Source organism: Panthera tigris, chromosome D1 (genome assembly GCF_018350195.1).
Source record: "Panthera tigris isolate Pti1 chromosome D1, P.tigris_Pti1_mat1.1, whole genome shotgun sequence".
Lineage (NCBI taxonomy): Eukaryota > Metazoa > Chordata > Mammalia > Carnivora > Felidae > Panthera > Panthera tigris.
The window spans coordinates 66492489-66504831 of NC_056669.1; the positions used below are offsets into that span (position 1 = coordinate 66492489).

A 12343-nucleotide genomic window follows, 5' to 3' on the forward strand; every position below is an offset into this window, starting at 1 on the left:
ACATGAGAAGGGACATCGTTTGGAAAAAGCCCTTTCTCACCCTGGCTCTTCTGAGAAGCCTGAATATTCCTGGCACTTGGAGAAAGCCTTTCTTTACAACCATTGCCTTTTTCTCTTTTATGAAGCAAGCAAGCAAGCAAAGACTATTGGAGGTCTAATGTAAAGGCACAAACTAAAATCAGGAAATAAAACAGTTTCTTCCAAAAAGAAGAAAAACTAGATTGTGAATAAGAAAGATGAGCACCTAAAACATGGAGGCTGGCTCCAGGAAGCCAGCAGCTGTAAGAGCTGAGCTGGGTTCAGACACAGCCCTTCTAGGATTGGGGGCTCTTTCCAGGGAGCCAGTGATTCAGCCTGCTCAGAGAAGCACTTGTTTTGCAGAGGCTGGGACCTCTGGTCTCCATCACTGCTCCCCCAGGCTGGGTGAGGAGGCCAGCAGGGACAGCTTGCTACTGGGCTCTACTTCCTTAGGAAGATGGCATTAGCTAAGACTCTGTTGGGACGTGGGGGTGAGTCAGGGGGTGGGTCCAAGAGGGGTGGACGTGGGGGTGAGTCAGGGGGTGGGTCCAAGAGGGGTGGACGATCTATGGAATCAAAGTTAGGGGGCAGAGAAAAGAAGACAGGAAAACCTGAGAAGTACCCAGAAGCTCTCTTTTGTTCACTCCTCCTTTTTTTTGCCTTTGCTCACTTTGAATTTATCATCCTACCTAGCCAGAGCGCATCTACCCTACTAAAGTACAAAGTTGGAACTTAGCCAACACTGATGGTGACATGAAAAATGTCTGTGCAACCAAAATGTACATTAGTGCTCCCCAGCTCTCCCATTTCTTCTTTTTGAGCAGCTTTATTGAGATACAATCTGCATACCATACAGCCCACCCATTTAACCTGTACAAGTCAGTGGTTTTTATTATACTTGCAAAGTTATGCAACCATCACCACAATCAGTTTTAGAACATTTTTATCATTCCCCAAAGAAACCCTAGTAGCTTTCAGCTGTCATGTCCCCAGTACTCTCGTCCCATCTCCTATTTATTCTTACTTCATGTAATAAGCTTGGTGACCTTGTTTCTTATCCTGCGACAGATTTAAGGAAGGAGACTAGAAGTGGGGAGAGGAATTTCTACAGGCAGGGTCATTGTGGTGACTGTAAGCTCAGGCGTGGGAGTCAAGGCCACTGGGTTCAAATGACACCCATGTGTTAGTACTGAGTGCACTTGGGCGAGGTCTTCACTGCAGGAGCCTATTTCCTGATCTGCACAATGAGGGTAATAAAACACCTACCTTGGGAGAACTAAGTGAGCTAATATGCATGACTACTTAGGACAACACTTGGAACATCATTAGTGTTCTTGTTTCTGTCATTATTATTTGACAGTCACCAGTGAGGGAGGAAACTATGAAAAGCAGACACAAGAATTTGAAGTCTTGGGACAAAATGCCTTTAAGCTCATGACTGGGTAACACGGTGATGACTCTGAGTCATCGAGAGAACTTGCAATTATGTTCAGCACGCTCTGATTAAGAGATAGGAATTATGAATTTCATTTTAAAAAGCCACGTCATAGTTGTTGTTGTTGTTTTTTAAATTAGGGTATAAAGGGGACAGACTTTGAAAAATGTAGCTTTCTAGAATAGCTGCTTTCCCAAGTAAAACAGATAAATAGATAGTTGTTATGAGTTGAGCATAGTACAGCTACAATGTTATTAAATCATTTTGTTTAATGAAATTTCTTTTTTTTTTTAAGTATTTTTTGGGAGAGCACAAGTGGGGGAAGGGCAGAGACAGGGGGACAGAGGATCTGAAGCGGGCTCTGCACTGAGAAGCTGACAGGCTGACAAGGCTGACAGCCATGAGCCCGATGTGGGACTGGAACTCAGGAACTGTGAGATCATGACCTGAGCCAAAGTTGGACACTCAACCAACTGAGCCATCCAGATACCCCTGTTTAATAAAATTTCTTAAATTAGGGCTATGCAACTTTTAAAATTCAGGGCCATTAACAAAGCAGCTTCATTTAAACCTGTTTGATTCATCTGCTTTTAAAGTTAAGAACAAAAAGCTGGGGCCTTTGGGGAGGAAGGGCAATGGGAAGGGAGTTGGTGGGCAATGGAGTCCTACGCTTGGTCAAGAGAGAGCAGAGGGGGATAGTGACAAGGGAGGGCAGGTTATCAGAGGGAAGTGAAGGAAGAAACAGGGGTTGAGATTGTGAATTTTTACACCTGATAGGCTTCAAGTGTGCAATTCAAAGCCACACCCCCCCGAGCAGGCCATGGTCACTTGGTGGGCACATGGAGTAAGTGCCCTCCATGGGGCCCAAGTGCCTGGCATTCCTTCTCCTAGTGTCTGCCCATCACGGAAGTGCACCAGAGTCAGCTGTATCTGCTTTCTCCCTTCTGGATCGGCTGGGACCTTTGGTTTCAGTCACTGCTCCCTACTCTCACATGAATCACTGCAGTGACAGTGGAAGCAACAGCAACAGCTGAGCCTCTGGAGGTGGGGAATGCCTGCCCCACCTAATGGCATTCCAATTAAAACTGTGAATAAATCTCTATGCTGGTTTGTGGCTCTTGCCCCAAACCTTTATTTAAAAAAAATTTTTTTTAATGTTTATTTATTTATCTTTGAGAGAGAGAGAGTGAGGGAGAGGGGAAGAGAGAGAGAGGGGACAGAAGATCTGACAGAAGCGGGCTCTGCACTGACAGCAGACAGCCTGATGCGGGGCTTGAACCCACAAAGCTTGAACCCACAAGCTGTGAGATCATGACCTGAGCCGAAGTCAGATGCTTAACTGACTGAGCCACACAGCCGCCCCTCTTGCCCCAAACCTTTAAAGTGGTAGTTCTCATCTGGAAGGGTAGAGGCTACCAGAATGATCTGAGTATGTGAGAGGGAGGTTTTCAAACAAGCCTGCTCATTCTGAAGTGTTCTCCTCTCCCTTTGAGAATGATGCAGGGAGACATCTCTGATCCCGCTGCTTCACTGCTCCCACCCTCAGTGTGATTAGGTGTCTCCTCTGGGATCCCAAAATATCCAGAGCCTCTCACACACCAACGACATTGTGGTGACATTCTGCTGAGTTGTGTGGCCATCTATGCCATCATCGGTCAGTCAGTCCCTGGAGTCCAAGGTATATTTTCTATCTGTCTAGCCCTGGGGGCTGGCACTTGGTACTTTATTGAATAAAGTGACTTGTTGTACACAGTTGAGAGCATCTGGTGAAAGGTTTGGTCTGGTGACTTTCCCAGCCTTCAAGTCCTCTGGACAGACTACATAGGGGCAATGGGCTTGTGAAGGTCCCTGGGAAGATGCTGGCTATTCTCTAGAAGATTGAAGAGGGTCTTGGGGTTCTTAACTTGGGTTTAACACATGAATCAAATGTTATTACAGGAAGGCTTTGGGGTGCCCAGATGTTGAGGAGGGTTGGGAAATGGAGCAGGGTAATGATGGGGACACAGTGAATGGCAGGGGCAGCTGAGGGCCATAGAGCTGGGGGGAGGGGCACCAGACAGGTGCTAAGAGATACCACAATAACAGCCCATGTGACCAGTTTGTGTCCTTGTATAGAGGACCTGTTTGGGCAAGAAGGTTCTTGTGACCCAGAAGTGCCATCCATTTCAGAGAGGTCAAAGATGCTCCTGGCCCCTTGGGCCCTTAGGCTTGGCCTGGAGCTGGTGTCCTCACAGCCCCACACCCTGCCAGCTCTTTGGTAGGAGTGAGTTTCTGCCAGGTGGATGTGTGGGTGGGGGAAAGAGGGGGCGTGCCAGCTGTGGCAGAGAGAGCTGGCTTACTCTGATGGCCCAAGGGCTAGCACGAGGTAGAACAGGTGGGACTGTGGACAGACAGATCTTGGCCCATCATAAGGAAATGCTTTCTAACAGTGGCAACAGATCATGTTTTGTTCACCTTGTTTGTGTGCTTAGCACTGGCCTGGCCCAGAGTAAGTGCTTGGTAAGTGTTTCTTGAACAAATGATTGATTGCTGATGTCTTATCCAGAAATGTAATGAGCTGTCTATCAGTAGAGGTATTCAAGCAGAGGCAGTGTTAATGAGAGGACTGGTGTGTGTAGTGTTTAAAATCCTTTCCAGCTAGGACACTCCCTTGTTCTATAATCCAGATAAAGCTTACTTTAAGCTTATTAAAAGACAACTTCTTTTATTGCTGTTACACATGCGGGGCTTCAGACAGCCTTGAGAGGGAAAGAAAGACAGGTGTGTGGACACATGCACATATTCAGTCACTCAGTTGCTGCTTTCCACCTTTGTTGGCTGAGCCTTGGTTGAATAGAATGGATACTAGATATGCGCCTACAGTAGACAGAATTTCTAAAATGCCCTCCCCAAAGATGGCCCTCCCTAATCTCCAGACTTTCTGATATGATGAGACATCACTCAGCGATTATACTGTCATATGTAGCACAGTAGCAGACTTGAAGATAAGGAGGCTACAGAGGTGGACTTGATCTAATGACATACATATAAAGAGTAGGGGGCTCTCTCTGGCTGGTAGGAGAAGGGAAGTCAGAGAGGTTTGGAGCACAGAGGCAGCTATGCCTGGCTTTGAAGATGGAGGGGGCTGTGTGCAAGAATCAGAGAGCAACCCCTGCCCAGTAGCCAACCAGGAACAGGAACCTTAGTCTTATGGCCATGTGGAACTGGATTCCGCCAACAGCCTGGATGAGCATGGAAATGGATTCTTTCCCAGAGTCTCCAGATAAGAGCTCAGTGAAGCCAGCATCTTGATTTTGGCCTTTTGATACCTGGAGCATAGAGCCCAGCCAAGCCTACCCAGACTTCTCACCTACAGAACTGTGAGCCAATAAATGGGTGTGGTTTTTAAGCCACCAAGCTTGTGGCAATATGTTTTGTGCCCCAATAGAAACAATACAGGGCTCTCTCCTTGGGCTCTAGTTAGCTTTTCCAATGTTCTGAGATATAAGCTTAATGGTTAGCTCTTGTTACTCCAAGCCCTTGCCCAAGGCGAGCAAGCCCTGAGGAGTTGCCCCATCTGTTGTTTAACCTATCCCTGTGCCTGCAAAATCTGAGCTCCTAGCCCACAGATGTTCACATGTGACAGTCTGGCGCTCACTTGAAGACCAAGACAGGAGCCATAATGTCTTCAAGAAGAACTCTTTGGGCACCTGCTGATGGGTACTGGCTTCCTCACTGAGGCAGAGGAATATGGACATTCCTAGGACAAGCCTGGTGGGTTCTTGGCTTAGGCAGCCTTCCAGTTTCCTGATTATGCTGGGCTCCGTTACCTTTCTTACCTGTTGCTCACCTTAGATGTTACCTTGCTTCTCCCTGGTGAGACTGGCCCTCAGGCAGCATTGGCTGAAGCATGGGGGTGAAGTTGGCAAAGAGACAAAACAGTGAGCTGGCAGGCATGTGAATGACACAAATGCCAGAGTCTTATGGGACCCAGCTGAACCGGTCAAAATGTTAGAGGGAGCCCAAAGTAATAGCTCTTCCTGTAGGTGTGAATAACCAAAAGATGCCAAAGTGAGAACTGTATTGGTCAAGGTAAATCTGCCTTTGAGGAATGATTGACTGGCATGAGTTGACATCTTCCTTGGGGGCATGTTGCTTAGCTTAGCTCTGTGGAAAGGATGGATGGCAGGCTGGAGAGAGCCTGGGTTGTAGGCTCCTGGAGTTCAGGCTGCCTTTCCTGAACAACTCAGTGCATCTGTTATGCAAGGCCCAAGGTCAGGGCAAAGTCAAACTCTTGAAAAGGGGCTGCCTCTACTTTCCAGGTATAAACAGCCTTGCCCCAAAGAGGTGATAACACAAGTGGGCAGATAAAGACCTGAGAGCCATGGCAAGCATTGGGTGTATAGACAGAAGAGGTAAATGTGGTTCCTGAAAAATTAGCAACGGGCCTGTAAGGAGACCGGGTCAAGTGTCAGGAGGAAGGTAACCTCTTCCAGGTGACACATAAGGCCTGTTTGGAGATCAACCAATTTTTCCACCCCTTCTAGGTATCATGGCACCTAGAGGAGAGAGGGGTTCTGTGGGTCTGTGGGCCACTGAGGCCTTTACTGGTGACTGTAGGCCTTGGATATCCTGCTGAGTCCTCAGCTGGTTTCTGGCATTGGGCACTGCTGGGTGGCTATGCTGGGGGCCTGGGGTCATTAAAGTCAGAACTCCTCCCAGGAGAGGGGAGTGCTCATGGCTTTACCTCATTACTGGTTAACTCCCTTCCTGGAGATCCTAGGACTTGGGGTGGTGAGTGTTCACAAATCACTGTAAATAAGCATGAGCTTGTGGCATTTTAAAACCAACCTATGCCCACTTCCCCGAGAGTTTGTAAAATCATCTTTTGGTGCTAAGTGACCAAAGGGACCTGAGATTGATGCTGACTGATCTCTTTCTCGTAACAGAGATACAGATCTGCACCTGCCCAGCAGTAGCAGCAGCCAGGATGGCACAGATTAGGCACAGGAAGGAGCAGAGGGGGTGACGGGGTGGATAAGTTCCCAGAGAGGCGGTAGGCTATGGGCTAACTGCCACCCTGCCCTGTGACTTTGTACAAGCCCTCTTCCATCTCTGGGCCCCTGACTCCTTCATGAAAAAAAGAGGTGGGACTAGTTAGTCATCATGAGCTCTTCTGGCTCCAGTGCCCCAAATTTTGGATGCTTTGAAATACAAGGTGGTTATGTGTGTGTGACTCTGTTCATTGTCCTTCCTGAGGCTGCTCAGATGCTGGGACTCGGAGTTTGGGTGACTTAATATGGTCCTCACTCCTGCCCTTGGTGTTAGACCCCTGCAGTATGGTCTCCTCTCTGTCTCCCAAGACAGTTGCCTTCTCTAATGTTCTGTGTGCCCTGCATAGGCCACAACCATTCTTAGTGACCACAGGGAGGGGTATCTGAGGGCTGTTCTGTACCTCAGGCAGAGAGATGTGTGCAAGAGGAAGGCATAATTGGCAACTTCTTTTTTTTTTTAATTTTTTAAATGTTTATTTTTGAGAGAGAAAGAGAGAGACAGAGACCGGGAGGGGGGCGGGAGGGGGCGGGGAGGGGCAGAGATAGATGGAGACACAGAATCTGAAGCAGGCTCCAGGCTCTGAGCTGTCAGCACAGAGCCCAGTGCGGGGCTCAAACTTATGGACCACGATATCATGACCTGAGCTGCAGTCAGAAGCTTAACTGACTGAGCCACCCAGGCGCGAATAATTGGCTACTTCTTAATGGTAGGGCCAGTACCAGTGATTAATCAGAGGGAAATTCTCCTGCCATGTACATAACAAAGACTCTTTATCACTTGCCCCAATTAGTGACTGATGCTTCCCACTTTTCCTTGTCCTTGGCTTTTAGAAAGAAAAGTTTCAAGATGATTCGGTCCCAGTCCCTGTCTCTGCAAATGCCTACGCAGCAAGATTGGAAGGGCGCCCCGACAGCCAGTCCGGTCCTGTCTCCCACTACCCCTGTGTTCCCTGGAGCCACTTTCCAGCCCATGCCAGGGCCCTATGCCATTCCCGAGTTCCAGCGGGTCATCATCAGTGGAGATTACTGTGCCGGGGTAAGGTGTCTCCCACTCCCCATTCTCTACCCACTCCCCTGGGGGTTGTATGAAGGCTGATGGCCTTGTGCAGAGGCCAGGGTCCCCTGGGCCACTGGGGACTATGCCCAGCCCTGAAGCCTGGTCTCGTCTGTGGGTATCTAGGAGGTGGCCGGCAGGAGGCACAGAAGTCTGAAGAGAAGGAGGGTCTTAGTAGAGGTTGTGGGGTATGGGTATGTCTAGGGTGCTGCTCATCCCCATGAGGGGGTCCTAGGGTAGCAGGCTAGCACAGTGGGCTGTGGCTGTGGCCTACAAGTCCCCTGCATTCCCTGGGTCCAGAATGCTTCTCTCTGTCCCTGCAGCCCACTAAGGAAGATGCTAGCTCAGACCCCTCAGTGTTTCCAAGTGTTGAGTGGACTTGAAGTCCAGGTTTGCGTGAAATCAGTTATTGCTTGTTCAGCTTCTCCTATGTGATTAGGCTCAGTATCCTTAAATACAGGCGAACCTCTCCCAACCAGGAAGAGGGGGTTTGAGGAGAAAATGAACAAGCTTGGTTTACACCAAGTCGGTTAACACAGTCACCAAAAATGTGCTGATTTTCCTGGTTGGATGATGCATTTTTATTGCTTACTTCTTTCTTTTTTTTTTTTTTTTTCCAATTTTTTAATGTTTATTTATTTTTGAGAGACAGAGAGAGACAGAGCACAAGCAGGTGAGGGACAGAGAGAAGGAGACAGAATCTGAAGCAGGCTCCAGGCTCTGAGCTGTCAGCACAGAGCCTGACGTGGGGCTCGAACCCACGGACTGAGAGATCATGACCTGAGCTGAAGTAGGATGCTCAACCGACTGAGCCACCCAGATGCCCCTACTTCTTGAAGAGAAATATCAGTTAGTGCCAGGGTTAAGTTTGGTTCTATCTCCCTGGCCCTCAACCAGCTACCTGTTGACCTCAATTGACCTTGTTGTTCTCTCTTCTTTTTAACAGTGGTTTTAGAATATATGATATATCTGAGAAAGCAAAGTAGCTACTACTCTTCTTATACATTACCCTGTAGTTTTAAAAAATATGTTATTTGTTTGAGGCAACCCTTGTGTGTTTTCACACAAATAACCTATGTACCTACAATTAATTAGGCACATATAATTTGTTTATTTTTACACAAATGGTAGTTTACACATTATACTGAGTCTAGCTTTTTTCACTTTACGGTACATCTTAGAGATAATGCCATCTCAATAGATAAAGAACTTCCTTGTTCTTTTTTTTTTTTTAAATATATATAAGTGCATAATATTCCACTGTGTGGATGTACCACACTTTAAGTTCTTATAGATGGGAATTTTGTTGGATTGGAAACAATGCAGTCCTTCCCCAAAGAAGCAGTATCCTGACTAGGAGTCCTTGGTGTCTACCTGGCCTCTGACATGTGGGCAGAACAGGAAAAGGGGGAGTTGAAGTAGATTGAAAGCCAGCTGAATGGGAGGATGTTGGCCTGGTTCAGTAGCTAGCTTCTTTCCATTGATTTCTTGGCACAGAGCCCCTGAGCTGGGCGGTTGGTCCCCAGAGAACTATGAGTCCATGAGAAACAGGCTGACCTTGCAGATCACCTTGGCCCCCAGTAGGCCCACTGTCGGCATGGGGCCTGCAGTATCTATAAGTGGGCCGATGGCTGGTCGTTCCCTGGAATCCCAAGTACCCTCTCTAGCCATGGCCTGAGCCCCTTGCCAGGCTGAGTCCATTGGCTCTGCAAGGTGTTTGGCTTTGTCATTGGCAGGGACGTATTTTTGTCTAAGGTTCTAAGGTGTTTGTGTCTTCTCACCTATTCCTGCTACTCTCAGAAGCCATCCACTGGAAGGTGTAAAATGGAATTAACACACTCTTATGGGGACATTTGGAATCAGGAAAGGAGAAGTTACTTTCTTAACCAAAGTGAGGAGCAACATTTAGTGAAAGTATAAAAACATGCATGGAAAAGGTATATACCAACTTCCTTCCTCTGAGGCTGGAGTAGGGTGAAGGAACAAGGAGGGTAGAGTTTTAGCTATATCTATGGTGATTTATTTATTCATGTATATAAGAGATCTAGAACAGTAATGAAAAACATTAAAAGTTTAGCTCTGGAAGGTAAACACATGAGTGTCTGTCATATTATCTTCAGTGCTGTCCTTATGTTTAAAGTATTTTAAAACTAAAAATGATTTAAAAAAATTTTAATGTTTATTTATTTTGAGAGAGAGTGAAGGAGAGTGAGTCGGGGGGGGGGGGGCAGAGAGAAAGGGAGAGAGAGAATCCCAAGCAGGCTCTACACTGTCAGCACAGAGCCTGATGCAGGGCTTGAACTCATGAACCATGAGATCATGACCTGAGCCGAAATCAAGAGTCAGACGCTTAACCGACTGAGCCACCCAGGTGCACCAAAACTAAAAATGATTTTTAATTAAAGCAGAGAGGAAAACTTCCGGGAACACCCCTGCCACCCTCCCCACCCTGGCGCCCCATGCTCCACCAGCATCTTGTACCTCCCTCTGCTGTGTCACTTACCTCCTGTTACGACTGTCTGGTTAGCGGCTTGTCTCCCCAGACACATTCATGTTTCTGCCACACACATCCTTGCCAAACGCACAGAGGTAAATGAGCCCAATGGAAGGTGGGAATTTATCTTGTCTGTCTTTGAGTACGAGACAGCTCTGGGAAAGCAGAACATGCTTAGGCTTTGGGACCCAGTCAGATCAGAATCCGAAGTTTGACTTTGTAATTTCTGGGCCTCTCTGGGCCGTGGTTTCCCCATTTGTAAAATGGGTTGCCATAAGGACCAAAATGAAATCTAACACTTGTCAACAAGCGCTTGTTGCCTGGGTGAATTGAATGATTAACAGACGAATCAGAAGCCAAAGCAAAGCAGCAGACAGAGCGTGCAGAGTTTTTATTTTTCCCTCTGAGGGACTCAGGTGAGTCCCTCACGTGAAAGCGATGATACCTTCTGATCAGACATATGTTCTGGCCTTGCCTCTTCATGTTCAGGATGCAACAGCAGGCTTGTGGTTTAATCAGCAGGACTTGGAGCTGGCCTTGGGGGTGCAGGCTAGAGTACCTGCCTCTTCCCTAGTCTCTGGCAGCCATAACTCTCCTCCTGTGCCAAGGGTCCCCAAGACCACCCCTGGGCTCAGTGATTCACTAAGAGGACGTCTAGGACCGAGCACACAGTTATACTCAGGACTAGGATTTATTACAGCAAATGGATGCAGAGCGAAGTCAGCACCAGGAAAAGGTACAGGGGGTGGAGTATGGAGAGGCCAGACTCCTCTCCCCATGGAGTCACCAGAACGTACTTAATTCCATCAGCATTGATTTATGACAAGTTTGAAGTGTCGTCTATCATGGAAGCTCATTAGAGACTCAGCATCTAAGGTTAATAAAAACGTTGTCTCCCAGACTCCCTGAGGAAATCAGGTGTTCGACATAAACCGAGCATAAACTGTACAGTTTAGGCTGGGTGAGCTGCTCGTGTGAGTCAGTGGTAGGAATGCCCCCTGAAGCCCAAGTTCCCAGCCACCAGCCGAAAGCCAACTTTACAGTAGATCTTGTTAAGGACAGTGGTCTCAGGCTTGTGATGCGGACTCTTCTCTGCACACCTCCTTCTGCAGATCACCGTGGAGGACTATGAGCAGGCTGCCAAAAGCCTAGCCAAGGCCCTGATGATACGGGAGAAGTATGCCAGACTTGCCTACCATCGCTTCCCACGGACCACGGCCCGGTACCTGGGTGACCAGAGGGTAGACAGTGTACCTCCAGAGGAGGGCCTCCCAGGTGGGTGCATGTGGGTCCCAAGTGGGGCACGGCCCAAGAATTGGTACTGGCTAGATGTATTCTCTTTGTTCTGGCTGGATGTATTTCTCCCACATGGTGTTTTAAGGGCAAGGCTCTGGTACTGGCTTCCTGCACCCACGTTTGCTGGTTTCCCCAATGTCTGATTCTGTGTGCACTGTGTACCCGACTCTGGGCAGAGCTGAGCTATAGAAGTTAAGAGAGAGGCAAAAGATAGTCCCTGAGCTAGAGAATCCTCCAGAGACATAGGCAATCTCATTCTGGGTGTTTAACACAACACCATCAGACAGTAAATGTTGAATTGCTGGTGGGGTGGGGTAGTGTGGGGATAGATGCAGAGTGCATGTTCTGGGGGTAGGGAAAGTAGGCTTTGACGTCAAACACACCTGCATTCTAGTCTCAGCTCCACCACGTTCTTGGGCAAGGTGTTTCGCCAGACCTCAGTTTCTCAATCTGTAAAATGGGAATAATACCTATGCCTTGGGCCTGTTCTGCAGCGTTTGGGGAAGAGGAGGTCAGAGATGGGAGGATGGTTTCTGGTGGAGACTGGCCTGTGAAGGACATAGGAGCAGTAAGTTAGGTAACGTGAATGAATACAACAAGAAACCACTATCTGTGAAGGTGGTGGTGGGGGATCAGATGAGGGCCTGGTGGTCTGCCAGTGCCCAAGGACCTGGCTGCCTGTTGGGTGTAACTGCTGTCGACAGGTCTTCTCCTGTCTGGGTTTTCCTTGAAGCTCTGAGACCTGGGCTTTGGACATCTGTTGCTACCTGGGACCCTGGGTGTATCTCAACACTTCGGGGCCCATTTCCCTATCTGTCTGAGGCAAGTTGATGTCATCTGCCCCAGTTTGGGCAAGGGCAGACAGGAATGACTGTCAAATATGTACTCTATACAAAGCAGAGTACCCCGGGGGCTGGAAATGAGCATGGTGAGACAGAGGCTGTGGCTTCTTGCAGGCCTTGGTCCTGCCTGCATCTCACAGGCCCCTGGCACACTTTAGGGATTCCTGAGCT

General features: G+C 48.1%; 1 protein-coding gene across 2 annotated transcripts in view; it reads left to right on the forward strand.

Annotated features, from left to right (window-relative positions):
- The window catches only part of AMPD3 (adenosine monophosphate deaminase 3), a 42338-nt gene that overhangs the window by 7902 nt on the left and 22093 nt on the right, over positions 1-12343 (forward strand). For both annotated transcript variants that reach the window (XM_042959460.1, XM_007083208.3), the window contains exons 3-4: positions 7318-7522; positions 11147-11309. In XM_042959460.1, coding sequence (XP_042815394.1) covers positions 7318-7522; positions 11147-11309 — 368 coding nt within the window. The remainder of the gene's footprint in view (positions 1-7317; positions 7523-11146; positions 11310-12343) is intronic.